Source organism: Notamacropus eugenii, chromosome 5 (assembly GCF_028372415.1).
Source record: "Notamacropus eugenii isolate mMacEug1 chromosome 5, mMacEug1.pri_v2, whole genome shotgun sequence".
In the NCBI taxonomy this organism is placed as follows: domain Eukaryota; kingdom Metazoa; phylum Chordata; class Mammalia; order Diprotodontia; family Macropodidae; genus Notamacropus; species Notamacropus eugenii.
In genome coordinates, this window is record NC_092876.1 from 55,312,073 (window position 1) to 55,333,148 (window position 21,076).

Sequence of the window (21,076 nt, forward strand, 5' to 3'; positions counted from 1 at the left end):
AAACCTACAGAACAAAACTTATATAAAATCCACCCACCAAATTTCTTCATGCAACCAGAGTGAGGAAACTCTTCTTCCACTTAGCTGGCAAAACCTGCTTTGGGGAATGGATAGTATGAGGAAAATCTTACTGTGTCTGTGTGCGATCGAAGTTTCTGCAAGGGAAGCACAGAATTGTTGTGACATTGGTAGTTTATTTTACAAAGACTATATCTTAAATCAATCTTGCTAGCATTTATTAAGTACCTATGATGTACCAGGAAGTAGTCTTAAACACCAGGGATACAAAGAAAGGTCAAAGACACTCCCTGCCCCTAAAGAGCTCACAGTTTAGCAGAGGAGGCAATATGCAAACAGCCATATATCTGTATGTGTGTGTATACATGCATGTGTATATGTATATGTGTGTATGTATGTGTATGTATACATGGTATAGACATGGTCTGTTGGAGATAATCCATAGAGGGAACACACTAACATTAAGTGGGAAAAAGCTTCATGCAGAAGGTAGGATTTTAGTCGGGACTTGAGGGAAGCAAGGATAAGGATTCCAGAATAATTTCTTCTGTTCATTTCTGCAGTGTGTAATAATGAAATACTCAAATATGAGTTCTTGAGCCTGAATGAATATATGAGTTCATTATTCCTTAGAAAAAAGTATAAAGGATTTGAAAAAAAAAACTAAACTGACTTAAAAGAAAAAAATGTACAAGTTTCCCTAAGGAGCACTACATAAATTTATTTTGTATTAGCCATAGAGGAAACTTAATGGCATTTGAAGAGATCTCAGTTTTTCAATGAGGTCATTGTTTGGCTCATAATACTGAATTAAACTGGGATGAAGTTTGTAAAACAGCTATATATGGTCACAGCTTTGATTTTAAGGAAGGTGTTGGGAAACCTTATTTTCAATCCCTCTGCTTTAGTTGTTAGGTTAATCATCTTCCTGCTAGACCTTCATAATTTCTTAACTTTTAGAGGTTTATCCTAGCCAAAGGTCTTTGGAATTCAAGGCCATTCATGTTATAGAAATGAAAATATTTTTCAAAAGTTTTATTGATTATATTGTCTGTAAAGGAAACATGAATCTTCAGCTGGAGTGGTTTCATGACCTGACGGGTTCCCTTGTCCACTTATATATTGTTTTGAAAATTTTTTTAAGTTTGTGTTGGAAAATGCTTATTCTTAAATTTATCTGGCATGAATTTATGGATTATCATTAATATATTGGCTTTATCTTTTTTCCCCAGATATGGACGTGTTGAAAGTGTCAAAATTCTCCCTAAAAGGGGATCTGAAGGTGGAGTGGCTGCCTTTGTGGATTTTGTGGACATCAAAAGTGCTCAAAAGGCTCACAACTCAGTCAACAAAATGGGTGATAGAGACCTACGGACGGATTATAATGAACCAGGCACCATTCCGAGTGCTGCTCGGGGATTGGATGATACAGTTTCCATAGCATCTCGTAGTAGAGAGGTTTCTGGGTTCAGAGGAAGTGGTGGAGGGCCTACTTATGGCCCCCCACCATCACTTCATGCACGGGAAGGACGCTATGAGCGGAGACTTGATGGGTAAGTTCCAAGGTTACACTAGGCAGGTATTTTGTATTTGATATGGTGAGAAACACAAACTCATATGTAGGGGCCCCAGATGGATTTAAAGTTTGGGCATTCTCTATGTTGGGTTTGGAAACGGAAGTGATTACTCTCCCAGTGGCTGGTGTCTTGTGGAGTCGTGGAGGATGTTTCCAGCATCTGGTTGGATATCAACTCTTGAGCTGTGGTGGTGGAAGATTTCCTATGGCAGCAGGATTATTGGAGTTACCTTTCTTCTAGAGCCGGTGATTTCCTTTTCCTGGATAACGTTAAGGCCTTCCTGGGATGTATATCTACGACGAGATGGAGCTATTTGGGTTACTGATTATGTTCCAGTTCCTGTGGAATATCTTTGGAATATTACAGCCTACAGCTTCTTGGAGAATTTGATGTCTGGTTCTTATTTCTCACAACCTACAGTTTACATGTTAATTGGGATTGTCAGCCCCCCAGAAATTTAAGCAAGTTGCAGTGGTGCAACAGCTTGGATTCTACAAACAACGATTTAGACCTGGAAATGTGTAATTGGATGGAGAAGAGAGAAGGCAGTGTTTGATTTTGGATCTACACAATTTCCAAGTGATTGGAATTATATTTTTTGCTGGTATGAGAAAAAAATGAGATGATGGATGTTCCTAAATCTTGGAATTATAGCAATTTATCCTTTAAATGCTGGAGTAAGATTCATGGCTTCGCTTTTGTGGAATGGCGTGCAGACAAGACTTCACTAGCCCAGGGGGAGTGGATTACTATCTAGTTTCTTAAGCGGGTTGCTGCACAGTTAAAGGTATTTTAGCTTTAAGGACTTGGTGATAATCAATTTGTGGATTTGTTTGTCCGAGGTGGACTTCTGGCCTGCAACGATGCATTTCTCATCCATTTGGGTATTTCTTCCAACTGCTTGTTTAAGACAGGGGTGGAATTTTTTGATATTTGGATGGAATTATAAATTTGCTATCCCAAGAAAGAAGCCTGGGGTTTGAGAATTACAGTCTGTCTGGGACTACTTGCTTCCAGTGGATTTTTTTTTTGGTCTTGTTACTTTTTTTTTCTTGGTTCATCTAAATATGATTTGACACCCTTGCCCCTTAAGAAGGTGGATTACCCCCATAAGAGGGGCCAAAATTGGGGAAGTTATGTTCACAATTCTCTCCCTAGATTTAATTGGGATTATAGGTCGTGTTTCCACAGTTGAAAAAGGTTGGTATGTCCTGCCCTATGTATTAGCCCCTCTCCTAACCCAAGTCAAACTCTCTTTCCACTAACTCTTAATAGTACTTAGTACTAATAGATAAATCAAAAAGCATTGTAGCCACTAGATTGTTAGCTCGGCTAGCTCTTATGCCTGTCTTCTGTGTCCTTTTTAATGTATGAGGACTTTTCATGTCAGCTCTAACCCTTTTAGAAGTATTGCTTCTGTTACACCATTAAATCATCTTTTATCAAGTCACATTTCATATGGTGCTAAATGCACTTTTTTATAAATGGTGGATAGTGAGCCTTCAAAAACATCCCTGTTTAGACTTTGAAATATCTTAAATGCCAAAGTTGTAAGTAGTTAATAAAAGGAGGTCACAATGAATTTTAAGTTGGAAAGACTTTATGGAATTTTATTTTTCATTTGACAATGTTTGGTTGGTTTTGGGAAGTAGGGAAAAAAAGACGCGTATGGGGCTGTTTCTCAGTGAAGCAGAGGGTAAGAACAGAGGTTAGAGAAAGCTGAAGAAGCTGGCATGGAGGAGACCACCCTCATCTGGGGTGCCTTCATATTGAGAATAGAAACTTACCCTGCCAAACACTCATTGGGGAAAGCCTGATTCCATGTTCCCTTTAAATAGAAGTATACCCTGAGTGTGGCAGTCCAAGAGGAGAGAAACTTGCTAGTTAAGTTGTGAAGGAAGGGCCAGGGAGTTGGACATTTGTGGCACAGCAAGCAGAGGGTGGAGGTACAGTGGGAAAGTGAGGGTCGGGGTTCCAAGGCTCCTACACCCTTTGGAGCTGGTGACCCTCATGGTGCTGTCTTCTCCACCTCCCAGGACTGTTGTGAGCAGTGAAAGAAATAATTCATGAAGGACTTTGTGAAGCTTTCAAAGCTCTTAAATGCCAGCTATTCCTATCACTTGGCTGTGTCTATCACTATCCCCACTGAATTGCTGTCATCATAGTAATTGGGAATTAATGTGTTCCAAGATATCTGTAGAAAGACAAGGGAGAAATGATGTCTATAAAACTGGAATGTTAATTTTTAACATTAATGCTATATACACGGGAATATTTTAAGTCGTGCATACTTTTTACTTAACCCTCAACAAATTATCATTAAATGCCATGTTACTTTAGAAAGACATTGTTATAGATATAACATTGCTTAAATTAGAATATGGAGCTATTCAAATGCTTCTAGTAGGAATTTGACAAAAGCAAAGATTAAGAGGACAACTTTCTCCTGTCAACTGCACCCAAAATAATTAAGTGAACTTCACATTGGAAATTATGTTTTAAAATTAACTTGTCAGCATTAGAGAGACTGAAGAAGCTTTCGGCCATAGCCAATTCAACATTAATTTTGCACAGAACAGCATGTTTTATTCATCTAATATTTTAGAATCTTCAGATTTTTATGAGACTATTCCTGAGTTAATATTCTTTGGCCTTAGCAGTTGGCACATTCTAGTGAAGTTGGTAACTGGAGAATTTTCCTAGAAGGATCCAGTGACCCCAAGAAGCCAAGATCTAGTGACTCTTTTAAAAATGTTTGTTATAAGATAACTTGTCATTTTTCTGGACTTCTTTGTGGGACATTTAACTCTTTGGAAGTGGCTTCTTTTTGCTGGACCGTGCTTTGCACCGTGGCTTTCATGGCTGTGGTAAAAATGTATCTGGACAATTTGGCACAAAGAAATACTTGGCAAAAGTTTAGAAACAATTTAAACAAAACAGATGACTGTGATGTTTCTTAGCTACAATATAGCCTTGCTTAATGCTACTAAGCTTGAAATCAAAGAGCTGTAGCAGTCCTTCTATGTGAAACTAAGAATTGTGATGAGTGACAAAGTCATGGTCATGAAAGCCCAATATCTGATTAAAACAAAAGGATTGCTGAGCTACACTCTATCTGAAAATATTTGATGTTAAGTACAATGTTCAGCTTGTCAGTGTTTGCTTACGAAGTTAATGCTATTTAAAGAAACCAATTGCTGGGAGGAAGTCAGTGCTGAAGTGAATGTGTTTGCATGACTTGCTTGTAGTTCTGCTTGCCCCTCTCTGATTGATTACATATTTTTCCCCCTCCCAAATGCAGGGCTTCAGATAACAGGGAGCGTGCTTATGAACATAGTGCCTATGGACACCATGAACGGGGGACGGGAGGATTTGATCGGACGAGACATTACGATCAGGATTACTATAGAGACCCTCGAGAGCGGACTTTACAGCATGGGCTCTATTATACTTCTTCTCGGAGTCGAAGTCCAAACCGCTTTGATGCACATGAGCCCCGTTACGAACCTAGGGCCCGGGAGCAGTTTACACTGCCCAGTGTGGTACACAGGGATATCTACAGGGATGAGATTACACGGGAGGTACGAGGCAGAAGGCCAGAACGGAATTACCAGCACAGCAGGAGTCGCTCACCACACTCATCCCAGTCTAGGAATCAGTCTCCCCAGAGGCTGGCTAGCCAAGCGACTAGACCCGCCAGGTCCCCTAGCGGCAGCGGCTCTAAGAGTAGATCTTCAAGTAGTGATTCACTCAGCAGCAGCAGTAGTACCAGCAGTGACAGGTAGGTTAACCACCAGCCTTCGCGTGGCAGGGGAGCTGTGCAGTCAAACTCACAGCCACTCTCAATGGTCAATGGTTGTCAAGGTAATGGGCTTTCCAGAGCACAGTCCTTGGGTTTTACTTCTGGATGATCTGTGTATTCATTTCTTCATTAGTCAATGAAGAAAAATTTCAATTGCTAGCGTGTGACTGCTGCTCTCACCATTTCTTGTACCTGTTACAAAATGAGTATTTGGAAAGATTGTTTTGATCCTTTTAGTGCTGTGAGAGGCAGTGTCGGGTAGTGGACAGTCCTCTGGGCCTGTTTCCCAGGCCCAACTCTGCTGCTCATTAGCTATGGGACCTTGGCAAGTCAGGTGATCTCTTTATGCCTTAGTATCCTTATCTCTAAAATGGGGATACTTCTCCAGCTTCCCCCACAGGGCTGATGTAAGGAAAGTCCTCTCTCTTGTGAGCTCTGTGGTAGCGAGGCTCTGGGATAATCAAGTGCTGGGTTTGGCATCCCAGGATCTAACCTCAGATTCTGGCTGTTGTGATCCTTCCTCCCTACCATATATGGGTTAGGTCTGATAAAGCATCCTTCAGCTCTAGAGCTAGGAGCCGATGCTAAAGTCCTAGGCTAATGAAGCATCAAAGATTGGAACTTGGGGTTTGGAAGGCTATACTCTTGGAACATCAGACTCTGAGAGGAGGTTCTATCCAGCTGGAAAGGCGGCTTCTATTAGCCGTGCAGGCTAGGCCAAGGATGACCCAGTGTATTGTAGACAGGCTTCTCACCAAAAGGGTGCTCACTACAGGATTCCATTTTTGGCCACAGCATTTCCTGAAAATCCTCCAGGTGTGAACACTGGCACTCTGATCTGTGGGTAGTCAGTCACTTGTCTTTGTGAAATCATGAAGGAGTGAGGCATGGTCAATGTTAGTGTGTAGCCAGAGAGAATGTTAACCTTTACATTTTGGGAAAGATCACCTTACCTGTTGTGAGCATTTCACTGGCAGATGTTTTGTAAAAGCTGGAATAGCAAAATAGATGGTATAGACACCTCTATATGTGTTACATTGATTCCTGTTCACAGAAAGGGTTATCACAAGAAGATCCACTAACGCATACATGCAGTGTAAGTTGGCAGCCCAGGTTTTAACAGCCCAAGCCGAGATGTTCTTTTGAAATGGAAATTGTAGCTTTGCTCTGTCTATGGAAACAGCATATTTCTAGAATTGAGGAAATAAATTTTTATAGACAGTTTATATTTAAGAGGTGAAAATTTTAAGATGGGTGCCTTTTGTAAGTTTAGAATCAGGGAAAATAAATTGACAATTCATCATTACCAGGATTAAAAGTAAAGAAAACCCTCAGCTATCCCAAAAACACACTGGTCAAGGGGGTCATTGCCTTTACTTAGTGGAAACACCTTAGCCTGGGGGCAGCTCCTGGCTGGGCTTTTACCTTCTTGGGTTCTCCTCCTTACCCACTTCGGCTGTAGCCCCTTAGCACAAAGTCATCTTTGTCATGGAGCCTGAATATGCTTCTTTCCTCAGTTTGACAAGATAGAATTCTGTTTTTAAAAATCTTAATGTAAAATATTTTTTAATTTGTATCATATGTACTTTGGGAATCAGGAGGCCCTATAGCATTCTCCAGCCAAGTAGCTGTGTGACATTGGGCAGATGTATTCATTTCCTTTGGTCTCAGTTTTCTCAACTGTAGAATGAACTAGATGACTTAAGAAGTTCCTTTCAGAAAACTCTATGCTTAAATCCATACTTGTAAAAGCTAAAGCTGTATGACACCTGTTTCCCACCACTGTTGTTCTCAGCATTGCATTAGGAATAGATTTCTAGCTAATGGGAGTCATTTTATTCACTCTTATTTCTGCTGTCTTAATCTCTACTTCTGTGGGATGTCCGAGCTCCCTGAAAGCAGGGGCCCCGTGAGGTGGGAGAGAGGTGGGGTGGGAGAGAGGAGAGGACAGGATGGGACTGGCCAGTTTGTTTGATCTTTTGTTTCCCAGTGTTTATCAATGCTGAGGGTGACATTCATGATGAAGTTTTTTTAGGCTTTAAGATTTACAAGTCTCATTTCGTATCTTGTCTTACTCAAATCTCCCAATAGCTGAGGAGACAGGCTCTGAAACTGTGACTTCACTCTTAACAGACTCCCCAGTCTCTGTGTTGGGATTTGATCAATCCACAAACATTTATGAAGCACCCCCCTGCTGGTTCAAGGCTTTCTGAAACAAGGCCAGCACTCTCCAGACCACAGGGCCATTCTGCCCTTCTGCGTAAAGGAGATTTGTTAGTCGAAGCAAAGTATGACATACAGTTGCAGTTAAATACAGCTGAATAAAAGTTTAGGGAAAACCAGTTGAGGTGACTAGATATTTGTTGTTCATTTGTGTCCACATCTTTGTGACCCCATTTGGGGTTTTCTTGGCAAAAAATCTGGAGTGGTTTGCCATTTCCTTCTGCTCATTTTAAAGATGAGGAAACTGAGGCAACTAGGTTTAAGTGACTTGCCCAGGGTCACACAGCTAGTGTCTTGAGGAGATTGTGAATTCTGAAAGATGATTCAGCCTGACTCCAGGCACTGTATTCTGTGCACTGTGGTGCCACCTAGCTGCTCGACCAAAGATTGCTAGTGAATTAAAAGTCATAAGAATGTTTCAGTGTTCAAAGCAGCAAAATTATTATTTTCACTGTTATTTTAACTCCATTTGTAAATAATTCCTCCAAATTTGACCTGAAAGAAAATGTTTTTGGGGGCTGCTCACTAAAGTAAGATGATTTGATTCCTTTGATATTAACAATTTTTTTTTCATTTTTTTCTTAAAATCATCCAATTATGAGACTTTCTATCTTTAGAAATCCTGAAGGGTATTTGAAGTAACTGTTCAACATTCACTTAGTATTCCCTGTCCCTTCTCCCCAATACAATGAATTTCTCTACCTGAGAACAGTTTTTTCCCACTTGTACGGCTGACTAGAGAATGCATTTTTTTTTATTACTAATTAAGTATATAGCTTCAGCGATTGTTTAAACATTGGCTTACTAGCAGCCTGGTTGTGCAGTCTTTCATGTTTCTGTTAGAATCTTCTTCATAGTAGTTGACCGGTGTGATACAGCTTGTCATTCCCAGGATGCTCTCCTGTTGTCTTTTATTCTTTTCCATTCCTTAAATGAGGCACTTAACTTTCGTAAAGGATTTTGATCTCAGTTCGGACAAAGGTATTTGTTTTGAAGCCCCTTGATTGAAATAATTTTCTGTCTCCTTTAATTTCTTAGTGCTAGATAATGGCAAATGGAAAATGTTTTTCTGCTACCAATTTTCCGTGCTTTGGTAGTGTACAGAAACTATGAATTGACAGCTTATTCCTGAGGCCCCCTGGCAGTCTCAGTAATATTCATATAGTATTTTACTTGATCCACACAAGAATCTAATGAGATACACGGGACCATTGTTACTGTTTCATAGATGAGGAGACTGAGGAATAGGGATAACATGATTTGGCAAAGATTACACAGCTCTTAATAGTGTCTGGGTTTGCACCTAGGTCTTCTGATTCTAAATTCATTGTCCTTTAAGAGGTTATTGTATTATCTTATTCCTAACTGTTCCCTAGCTAATTAGCTAATTGGACTAATCTTAACTAAGGATCAATGGTCAACTTTTGATTATCTGCCCGATTGGAAGGGAGCAGAAATTTGGATAATTTCTGATTTGTTTGACTTTGAAATATATCATCATAGCATTTTGTTTATAGCAGTCCTTTCCTAATTTTGCTTTAATTGGGCTGATAGTACATTTGGTTTGAATCTCTTGTGGGGTATGCAGCTTATAATGGGGTGAGGTGTGCTAGAAGACAGGAAGATCTAGTCTAGGATCAAAAGTGGACTGTGGGCAATTGAAAGGAAAAGGATAAATTTACATGTGTATAATTTGAGAGTTGATGTTAATTAAATTGTGAATGCATGTTAATGAATATTGACAGTATGGCTAGCACTTTCTAACTTTAACAGGTTATCTCTGTTGTGTCCTCCCTACCTGTTCCCTCCCCACTTCTCTCATCATGTATGTGCAGATATTGCTTCTGAAGGAAATCATATTGAGTAATTACAGTTTATTATTTCTAGGCCAAAAAAGCAAACATTCAGATGAGTTCCTTTAAAGGGTACCATGGTAGTAATAAGCAAAGATAGATATCTTTATGAAAATAACTGATGAATTTCTTTCTTTGTCTAGTTTTGCTCCATGGCTTTCAGCAAGCTACATAACATTTAGAAACTATGAGCTTGATTAAAGATTTCCTTCTCTGCATGGGCTCTTGGATAAAGGTGACTTCAAAACTACGTAATGCAGAATTTTGAACACAACTATTTTTCTTTTTTTTTTTTCCCCACCCTTTTGATGTTACCTTTCTTAAAGTAGGTTTGGGATAGAGGGTGTGTGATTTTTGTTTTTGTTTTGGAATGAAGATTGAAATGGCCCTTAATTAAAAGGAAAATTCTTTCCATTTTCATTTTTCTTGAGTGATCCTAGATTAATTTAGAAGATAAAAAGTTGGAAAAAGAGGAAGAAAGTAAAAGAGACTATTGGGCTCTCCTGAGTAAATCAGACAGGAAAATTTACTTATGTGAGAGGCCTGTGTAATTCATATCACTTTGAGTACAATCTACAGAGCATTGATAAATGAGCTCATAGGGAGTTTTCTCTCTGTTAGGATCTATAGAATGATTTTATTTTTCCCTTCCATAAATTGTATTATAGAAATTCATTTCAAATTTTTTTTAAATTGAAAGAGAATTGCTTATGTATGTTTCTTGTAGCAGACCCTTACCAGACATAATTTAATACAGTGATTTTTCCCCCCCTCGGTCTACCACTTCCCTGCTGTTCCTAGTTTAATTAACTTTGTTTGTTATGAAGCTTTGAATTTTCATTGTAGTCACCTCTGTCTCCATTGGTTAAGAATTCATTTCCTTAACCATAGCTGTGAAAGGCACTCAAACTAAGTGACTAAAGTGTCACATCCTTTAACTCAGTGATTTTCCTCACTGGAGCATAAACCTCAGGAAAGTCACAGATAAAAAGAACCCCCCTCCCCCCCATTTAAATATGTAAAAGCAGCATATTTTCATTGACACTTTCTGTAGTACTAAAGAAATAGAAACAAAGTAGATGCCAGAAGACTGGGGAATGGGAAATCAAGTTGTGGCACTGGAATATAATGTAAATGTTACTACACCTTAAAAAAATGATCCTTACAATAAATAAGAAAAGCATGGAAAGATTTATAAACTGATACAAATTGAAGTAAGCAGAGCTAAGAAAGTAATTTACACGTTAAGTACAATTATGTAAGTGGACAGAAGAGCAGTGAAACAATTGAATCCAGTGAACGCTGTGAAATGAAAGTGACCGGGCTTGTCCCTGAGACACCAGAGAAGATCATCTCCAAACAATTGGCTCTATTTAGAGACTGCAGAAATAGTTTCTAGTTTTCAAGTTGTTGCATTGCTGATGTAGCACTTACTGTATGTGTGCACAGAGAGCTGGGTTATCCCTCACAGCATTGAAAGTCGAGGAGGCAGGAGGAGGTAACCAGAGAAAGAGAGATGGACTAATGGCTAAGAGAGTTTTGGGGAGCAAAATTGATTCCAGAGGGGAAAAATGGGAGGAAGTTGATCAAATGAAATTTACTTTTAGCAGATGGTTTTCTTATTAATTTTATTTTCTCAAAGGTCACATAAAATAGTCTTCTGATGCACTTCATATTTTAGTTTGCATGCACTTTTTCAGAGAGGGGAAAACCATGGCACATAGAGATTTTATTTGTGTTTTGGTGCCATTTGAGTTGTTGAACAACTTTGAATAGACTGTGTCCAGAGTTTGCCTGAGGTGTGGGGGAAGGGATCATCACACTTAATTACTGACAGCAGCCTAGGGCTGTGATGGATAGCGGTCATCACCTGGAAACCCCGATTGGGGAGATGGAAGGAAAACTGAGGGGCCCGGGAGAGCAGGACGGACTGGTCCAGGGAGTTGGTGGCATGTCAGCTTGTTTAGGCATGAAAGCATGCTTCTGTTGGTCATTTACCTGGTGAGCCTGAGTGGACAGAATTTCTTTATTAAATTTGAGCGAGCATTAAATTTTGCTTCATTGCTTTTTTCAAGTAACAGCGCATGTTTCAGCGATGCAGATATCTGAAAATCACTGTTTTCTTCCCTCCCCTGTAAAACACAGAGAACACGACTGTCTCTGGAGTTCGTGTGCGTTAGGGCTGCTTTGGGAGCAGGCGGTCCGAGGGCGCTCCGCGCGTGGGGGTGGAAGTAGAAGTGAACGAGCTAGCGTGGTCGGGGGGAGGGGAAGCGCTCGGTTTTGGGTGTGAAGAGATGTCTGTGCTGCACACATCTGCGTTAAGATAGGATGTGCGGCTTGGGTGTGAGCCCACGGGCCCCTCCCGTACCAGGCAGCTGCGGGACCCTGAAACGGCATGTTCGGCCCGGGAGCGTTAGGGACTCCTTGGCCGCCCTGGGCAGGCATGCTCAGCCCGCGCGCCTGCGCACTGGGCTTCCCCAGGAGCCCGGCCTGGTCCTGGGGGCGGGGCGGGCGCTAATGACCCGTCCTCGCCGCGGCCTGGAGCAGGTGCCTGGAGCTGCACTTTATGCTCCAGCTCGCCCGGCTGCTACGTCCACTCGTTTTCTCCCTGGAAAGGACACGTGCCCTTTCCGCCCGGGGCAGCTGGGAGGGCAGCGTCCGAGCACACGCGAGATCGAGGAGCTATTTGTTTGTGTCTCCACAACCAGTCCGAACTGGAATGCGCCGGCCTGAGTCGGCTCCTGGCCACCCCTCCCCCACCGAGGAGGCGGGGCTGCCTCGCGCCCTCCCGCCCTCCTGCCTTGTGACCGCTGGGGGTGGCGGGGCAGGAGTCCGGCTCCCACCCCGGGCCTGGGTGGAAAGTGGACCGGGAGAGGGCAGAGGGCGGGGAGGAGGGGAGGCGCCCGCTCCGCTGGAGTTGTGCCAGTTGTGGGGGCAGCTTTTTGTTTAATTCTGGGGAGCGGATTAGACCCCGCCGGGTCCTCCTCCCTCCCCTGCCCCCCAGCTTCTAGCTTGGCCCGGCCCGGTCCGAAGTGCCAGGGCATGGGGATCCTGCTTCACCGACCCTGTTGAGAGGCTGGGCTTCGGGGCTTTTACTGTGAACGTTTCTGGATCGTTCAGAACTCCGCAGACTTGTATTGAGAGATTTCCCCAGTGGTCTTAGCTGTCTGGGCCCGAAGGCCGAGGGGAGGGCGCCGGGCATTGACCGGCCGGGCCGCGGCGGAAGCGCAGCTGGAGCCAGCTGCCTGTCTGTACAGGGGTTCTTTCTTAGGCCGCCTTTTCATGTAGCCAGAGGACAGGCTTCGATAGCGGAAGAGGGTAGACACAGGCCCAGGGAAGGCCCCGCGGCTCAGGCCCAGGCTGGGGCAGCCCCCAGTGCCCTCCTGATGGAGGCCCAGCCTGCGGGTGCCTTCCTTCACCTCCCATAGTTGGAAGAGCCTCCAGGGAGGAGATGGTGATGGAGTGCTGGGACATTCGTGGGCAGGAAGTGGGTGGGAGGCGCTGCTCTATATTTAACCTAGTCAAGTCATAGGAAATTTTTGTCTGCTGTAAATTTAGGGGATCTGACTTGGTAAAGCGTTGCACCATTTTTGCTCAGGGTTGTAAACTGGAAAGAATGTTTTACCTTGTGTGTTCGTTGTTTGTTTATAACATTTGACTTAACGTTAAGGTACATTCTTGTTTTTTTCTTTTGGAATCATCATCCAGTTAACTATTGTGGATAGACAGTGACAGCACAGAAAGGAACAATCCAGTGTTGAATAAACACATTCTTCTTGTTCCTGTAATTTTCTCTGCTTGTTAAAATGGAAGTTAAGCTTCATGTACGTAGGAGCCAGTTGTCTAGCTGCAGGACTTTGTATTGAAAGCAGGGCCACCACCAGTATTGGGACAGCGATGCGAATTGCCACTTCCCATTCATTTCCTTGTTTGTAAAGTAGCCACCATTTTGAGAAGTTTGTAACTTTCACCAAGCTATTCTCATAAATGAAGTTTCTCTATTAAAACCTTGTGCAAAATTTAGGCTTTGGTTTTGAGAAGCTGTGAATTTTCCGTGATTTTTACTTAGACATTTAATTGAAGACCATTTGTGTTTGTTTCTTTGGAGAAGTTATTGGAGATGGTCTCTAGATCCCAGTCTCCTGCAAAACAGAATTTTTTTTATATCAATATTACACAGTGATCTTTGTGATCCTTTCTGCTCTTCCTTTTAATTTTAGAGAGGAATGAACATTTGTCCAATTATCTGTTTCATTTGGTCTTTTTGAATTATCACAGACTCTTGTGAAATCTTAGGTTTAAAAATAAACTAAAATTGGCGGATATTGTATTTGGTGAATTTGGCACTGGTCAGTCCAGGACATGTTTAAGGTGTTTTGGTCTCTATTACACCTGAGGGAATTTTTCTTCTGTTGAAAAACTTTGACATTCAGACCCTAAAGTAAATAGCTTAGATTCTCAAAGTGGAGAATTTTTGAAAGTAAACTTAAATCAGATTTTAAAAAATTAAAAGCCCCTCTTTCATTTTTGAGAGCTATTTTGCCAGTATTTAAGCATTTCAAATGATTTAAATGTACTTTTAGGAAAATCAGTGAAAGTTTACATACTTTTATTGTATAACATCATAGATCCAGAGATAGAAGGGACCTTAGACCTGTTTCATCCAACGTCCTCATTTTAAAGATGAAGACACAGGCCCATGTAAATGATATAATTGTCCAAGGTCACACAGGTGGTAAGCGATAGAACTGGGATTTGGGCTCCAGTCCTGTGACTCTTTAAATTTGGTTTTCTAAACTCTCCATCTTGTACCATTCTGCCTCCCTATAGTTTTTAATACACAGTTATGAACAGATTGTAGTGATGGCCAAAGATTTACACACATAATTTTAAAGGAAAGATTCCCAACCATGCTTCATTCCTCACCTGGACACTCTGGATGACTCCTTGCTGCATTGCCACTCTTAGAGATCTCCACCTGTGGACCCTTTTTTCCCCTGGGACCGCTGTTTTAGGAACAATCTTGGCCATGCTTTGCCTCCCTCATGCCTGAATGGTCCCAGGAGGACTCCACATCATTTTCCTCAGAATACCAGCCTGCTGAATTGTCACCTTGAGAAGTGTCTGCCCTGGTGGTGTCTCCAGTCATTGATGCCTCCTCCCTCACTGGATCACCATTTAAGGAAGGATCCCAGCCATGTTTCACCCAAGTCGTGCCTGGACTCTTTCAGGACTCCTTTTTTGCTGCTTCATGGTCATCCTGACAAACATCTACTGGGGTGCCCTCCTGTCCTCAGCGATGCCCCCTTCAGGACCACCCTTTCAGTTTACTGATGGTTGGATTCTATGGACTCCCTGTCTTCCTCATCCTCCTTGAAAGTAGCATTACTTCTGTGAGGGCACCTTCCTCTGCTCTCCTTGTAGTTTCCCTTTATGAACTGCCTTCCTCTGTTAGAATATAAGCTTCTTGAGGTAGGGATTATTTTGTTTATATAGATCTGCTGTAACTTGACATACCTTCCCAAAAGATACAATGCTATGCAAAATTGTGGAGCATAAACCACAGAACTTATGGGAAAATCGGGTTAGAGGCAAATGCTCAAAAACTTAGTCTTTGACAGATAATCTATTTAAACAAAAACTTGCATTTTCAAACAAACATTAAATGATAAAGAAATGCATATGTATTATCCTAAATAGTGACCTCAGGCTGCTCAACTGTCCCTCCCTCTTGACCCTCCAGAGTAGGAAAGAGTCTGGGAGTGGCTTGGAGCAATCCTTATCTCTCCTGGAAATACCTACCCACCCCCACCAGCTCTTCTTTCATCTGAAGGTAGGATGAAGACTGAGGAAGGGTCCTAGCTTGGGAGTCATTGGAATGTGAAGTGAAGTTTTCTGCTTTGTTTTAGAAGAAGTCAAGCAAGAGCAGACTTGAAATCTGCATCATGTTCCAAAAGTCTCCCTGATATTTCAGTTGCATTGAAATGGGCAGAATTGAGTGATTTGTATTTGTAATGCTTAGCTGCGCACAGCCCAGAGACAGTGCTTAATAAAGGCTCTCCTGTCACCATGTTTTTTTTAAACTTTTGAACGTTGAATGAGGCTGTGTTTTAGCAGTTAGAATGGTAGCATTGTGTCCTTTGGAAGAAATTGTAGTCAGATTGTGCAAATTAATGCAGAAAATATTCAATTTGGTGTTTCTTATTCAACTTTAAGGTATTTCTGTGATTTGAAAAACATATTTTTGCCGATAAAATCTAACTTGTTTGCAAGCAAACAGCTCTAGAAGTTGTAATGCTCTGTCTCCCCGATTCTCTCTGACCTCCCCCACCACCACCAAAAAAAAAGATAAAAAATAGGTCCCAATCCCCTGATGACTAGTCCCTTGCTTGGTGGTGAGCTTGTCTGGTGATTGATACTTTGTCATTGGGCCTGGTGCTTTTACTGTCTATCTGGTTTGGTGTTAGACCTCCATTAGCTGGCCCTCTGCCAGCTTAGTCCATGAGAACCCAAGTTCAGAGCTATACCACAGCCTTTATATGATTCATACATTTAAAAATATTTAAACATTTTGTTTTCCAAACCAATTACTTTTTGACATCATGTGTCCTCTCTCCCCCCAGTCATTCTCTGTTTTTCTGCAAGCAAGATTGGTCTTTGCATTTTAACGAGTTCAGAGGAGTTTTCATTTATATTGGTGTTATCGTGGTATATATTTTGCTTCTTTCTTTTTTAGTTCATCTAAGTCTTCCATATTCTAAATAGCTCTTTGTCATTATGGTACAATACAATATTCTTATGTTACTACATTACAGTTTGTTCAACCATTCTCCAATTAGTGACTATCCAGATGTCCCTCCCCACCCTCACCCCCCCAACCACAAAAAGTGTTCTTGTGAATACCTTGGTAGCTGTGATACCTTTTGACCTTTGACCTTTTGGACTATGCCCCAAATAAAATCTTGTTCTGCAGTTCATAGACTAGCCAGAATTTGTATGCCATGTACTTACTTAAGACTTGCTTGCTTGTTATGGGACTGTACTGTATTAGAAATGAGTACTTGGTCCCAGGGATTTTTTTATACTTGCGTACATTTTTAGGCACTCTTGGAGTGTGGGAATTTCTGTTTAGGTTTGGGTTGGTGCAAGTAACATCTGGGGTTCTTTGTAACTCTTAGATTCTAGAGGGGAGAATTGACAGTACTCCCTCCAGCTGCCTTAACATTGCAGTTGTCCAGTTATGAAACAGTTGTCAGAAGTTGGCAACAGACTCCATGCTGATGTGAGATTGGACAAGGAAATTAAATAGAATGATTCAATGTGGTACAACTGCTAAGGAGCCAATGTAAATGGCATTAAGCAATGACTGATGCCATAATACTGGGTTATAGTTTGGAAAGGGCATTGATAAAGTTGGAGAGCCTCCAGAGGAGGACAGCTAAGATGTTGGAGGGACTTTGAGGTCCTGCCATATGAGGGATGGCTTCTAGAACCAATTTGGAAAAAAAACAAATGGGTTTTCAGAGTGGCAGTTGACAACTATCTTCAGGAAGAGCTATCTCCTGAAGAGGAATTATTTTACTTAGTCTCCACCTAGAACTAGTAACTGGGTGGAAGTTGCAAAGAGGTGAATTGAGGCTTCACCTAAAGTTTGTTGGTGAATGTAGTAAGTTGCCCGTCTTTGAGAGTCTTCAAATAAAAACTTTATGGCTATTTAATTTTTACAAACTTTAGCTCCTATCCTAAATACTAGACTAGGTGCTAGGGATACAAAAAACTGGGGGGGAAAAGCAAAAACGAAAAACAAAAAAAACAAAAGCCTGCTCTTAGGGAGTTAACATTCAGCATGTACATCTGTATATTAGATTTTGTACAAAGTAAATAGATGCCTGTTTTCATGTTTGTCAGGTCTAAGTGTCTGGGAAATGAGAAGCCTCATTTAGTGAGCTTCAAAGGAAGCTAGAAATTAATTGTAGAGGAAGCTAGAAATTAATTGTAGGAGGGGAGGCAGAGGATATGAATGTTGTGTGTATAGAGTACACAGGACATGAGGGCTAGTCTGATGGGACCACAGCCTTCTTCGGTGTAAGTTTTGGAGTTCTTGGGTATGCTGTAGATCTGAGATTCTTGTTTAGGTGACCAGCGTTCTGTGATTCTTGTATTAAAGCCATCAAAGAAGTGGGATTTGCTTGAGGAGTCACTCAAATTAGTAACACCAAAGGAAGGCCCTGGTGTTGGACCTACTTCTTTCAGATTTGACGGGGTGATGAGTTTAGGTCAGTGTTTATGTGGTCTGTATAATTTGTTTCCTTCAAGTTTTGAAGAATTCAAATTTGCTGTTATAAGAGGAAACATTTCTTATTATGTAAAACGAGTGCGGTTGAAAGAATGAGGAAACCCCACAATTTCATATGTGTCTGTTGAGGGTAACTTTGATGCCCTGTTCCTTGATGTCCCTGTTTTGGTGTCCCAAGGTTTGTGGTGGTAGTGCCCTGCATTTGCACAGTAGGCTAAGGTCACTCATATCTCTGAGATCTGGTTGACTCCACCTTAACTTAGCAGCATACTTTCAGGCTTATTTTGTATTCTCAGCTGAGGTTTCAGTGAATTAGTGAGTTGCTAGATTGTCAAGAATGGTTCGAGTTGCATTCCATTCATTTTTGTAGCACACACATGTATGCACACGCAAAAAAGCCATATATATATATGTTGTAAGATGCAGATTTTGAACATAGTTCAAGTACGTGGAAACAGATGGCTTTTCCTGACCTCCTTTGAATCTTGTTTATTGGAGAAGCAGAACCTTCATAATACTGCCACAAAAGACCTAATTGAGAAGTGATGGAGTCCTTGATCATTCATTTATTGTTCCTCTTCACATTTTAGCTAATTAAGGCATTGTAATGTAGAATTTAGTAAAATCTGTGTGCATCTGAATAATCTAAAAGTTGCTGAGCGACATCTCTTTATTTCAGCCATTGTTACTTAATCAGTTTTGAGATCAAGCATGTTCAGTTTTTATGCCAAGGCTTATGGTCTACAATAGCCAAGACTGGTGGATAGCAGTTCTATTGACATGCGTCAGAGCTGTGGAACATGACTTGGAGCTGGTTTTCCCCCTCCAACAGGGAATGCCTTGTTGAGCAATGCCAGGTATATTGATTTGAGTTTTTTATAAAGAACTGTTGGAATTATTTTTTTGTCTTCATTTGTACCATATTTCAAAGAAAGTACTTTGTACTAGATAAAACCAGAGGATTGGTGTTCAGTTCCCAGATTTACTATCTCCTCTATATATAGCAAATAATTTCCCTTCAGTGAATGTCAGTTTCCCCCTCAGTAAAATCAGGAGCTTGGATTAGATCTGGGATTCTTACCATTTTTTGTGTTACGTACTCCCCTTGCAGTATGGTGAAGCTTATGGACCCTTCCCCAGAATATTTTTAAATGCGTAAAATACATAATTACATAGGAAACTAATAATTGAAAATCATGTTAAATGATTAAATGAAAATTATATTTAAAAAACAAAAAAGGATCTCAGCTTAAGAACCTCTAAGCTTAGATGAACTCTAATGTGCTTTTACCTTCTAGATCCTAGTGTTCTAGGGACCTATTATAGCTACATGCCACTTTGGGAAATATGATTAGAATAGGGGTACTTTATTGTTTTTGAGAAAATAGGCATCATTAGTAAAACTGACTGGTTTAATTTCTTAAGTGTGGAATTTCAGCTTTACCTAGAAATCCCCAAGGAGTAATTTACTGCCAGTTTTTGTTTATTTGTAATAAATAGAGGTATGCCAAAGCCTTGTGGTAATCTGGGAAGGTTACACCCTCTGTCAGCAAGAGCCTGGGCAGTATCCAGAGAAATAAGATTGATAGCACAATATCCATTAGAAGTAATCTTTATTGTAGATAGTTGATTCTCAGGTTATTCTGAAAGAAAAATCTATCTTATCTCAATTTAAAAAACAAACAAACACAAAATAACCAATACATCTTCTAGGTAGAAGCCATTGTAGAAGTGGACTTTCCTAATCACTGTTTTGTCTCCTTAGAAACAACTTGAGCCTAGGACTTTGGATGACTTTCAGGGAGCTTGGTCTTTATAAATAGGTAGCTGTTAAGTACCCTCTCTTGGTAATTTATTTAATTTAAAATCTAAGCCAGTAATGCTTCCCCTTTTCTATTTTGAGAACAAGGACATCAAAAACAACAGCTAAAGCCAACTCAGAGCACGTTGAAACTAATTCTGAGAAAACAGCAGTTGTATTTCCTCACAAAGCCAGGGCTGGTGGTGAGCCCTTGATTTGGTTCAGCCCATCCTGTTATTGATAAATAACAGCAGGTATCCTGTTAAATTGACTGATTTGGAATCTTTTTTTTATAATCACCTTTTCCTAGGGAACAAAAAGAACCATTTGCTTTGGGTTTTATTTTTCTAGAAGTGTTTATCTTTGAGAAAGAAATGTAATTCTTAAAATGTACAAAACCAGATTTTATCCATATTGGCCCTTGGACGATGTTATTATGTGATGATGGTCCTTTCTCCTGAAATGGTACTTGGGTAGCTGGACTGTGATAGGAAAGGAGAGCTTCAAAACTTAGTTTTTCTACTAGAAAATCCACTTAAACATGAGTAGAATTATTTTGTTGATGCAAATCCGTGATTGAAAAGGAATAGCTGAAGGGAGGTTCTATCCCGCCAGAAAAAAAGGTACATACATATATATATATATATATATATATAAACACATACACACACTTGTAAAATACTAGGGATTTAAATGAACGAAAGGTTTCACCTTACTATTGACTATAGTTGGTAAAGTACATAGAGCATACAGAAAGTAATTTCATAATATCAAGCACTTTCTGAAGCCTGGCTTTCTCTTGGACCATTTTATTCTCTGAAATTCTTAGATCTCTTGGTGATTCTGCAAAATACTATGATCTGTGACTAAAATGGCAGAATTCAGTGTTGGGTAACCCTTATTTGCATGACCAAATGACAAGAGAGCAAATGGGATCTTCAAAATGAGGAAAGTCCAGGTAGCAGCAAGGGTTCCCTCAATAAAGACTTCTGGGCTGCCCCACCCCAGGAAAAGCTTTGTAGTCACCAGCCCTCTTTGGGGCATCACTCCTCCCCCCTATTGTTTTATTCCTAAGGCCCTTAAGTCTGCTTCTTTTAGAAAGGCTTCCTTTCCCAAATGCTAGGATGCTGTCCCCAGGAGCCCAGGGCGTTTGTTTTTGCTTTGAGTTCTCACCAGATGGTTCCTTACATAAGACACCTTTGGTTTTTTTCTGTTAGGTCTTAAGCTGTTGAGTGGAACAGCAGAGGGATTTTGACAATCAAATTTCACAGCTTTTGTGAGCAATTGGTATCTTGTAAGAAAGTTCTCACTTTTCTTCTTGACATATGAATTTTACAGAATTTTCTGTATTCTTAAACATCAGATAGTTTTGTAGAGGTCCCCAGTGATAAAAAAAAACAACCCCAAAATGGGTAGAACTGTGTAGAATTCTTTGAAAAATCTAGCTGAACTGCAGATGAGCTAGGCTGGCCAGTGATACTTGGTAGAGAAATACATGTGAGCACA

At 40.8% G+C, this 21,076-nt stretch overlaps 1 protein-coding gene across 9 annotated transcripts in view; it reads left to right on the forward strand.

Moving 5' to 3' along the window:
* The window catches only part of SPEN (spen family transcriptional repressor), a 72,840-nt gene that overhangs the window by 20,630 nt on the left and 31,134 nt on the right, over positions 1–21,076 (forward strand). For 6 of the 9 annotated variants that reach the window (XM_072608971.1, XM_072608980.1, XM_072608973.1 and 3 more), the window contains exons 2-3: positions 1,251–1,571; positions 4,897–5,376. In XM_072608971.1, the coding sequence (XP_072465072.1) occupies positions 1,251–1,571; positions 4,897–5,376 (801 nt within the window). Of the gene's footprint in view, positions 1–1,250; positions 1,572–4,896; positions 5,377–5,403; positions 18,627–21,076 lie in introns of those variants that run through there. The other 3 variants (XM_072608977.1, XM_072608978.1, XM_072608979.1) reach the window with 2 other exon arrangements.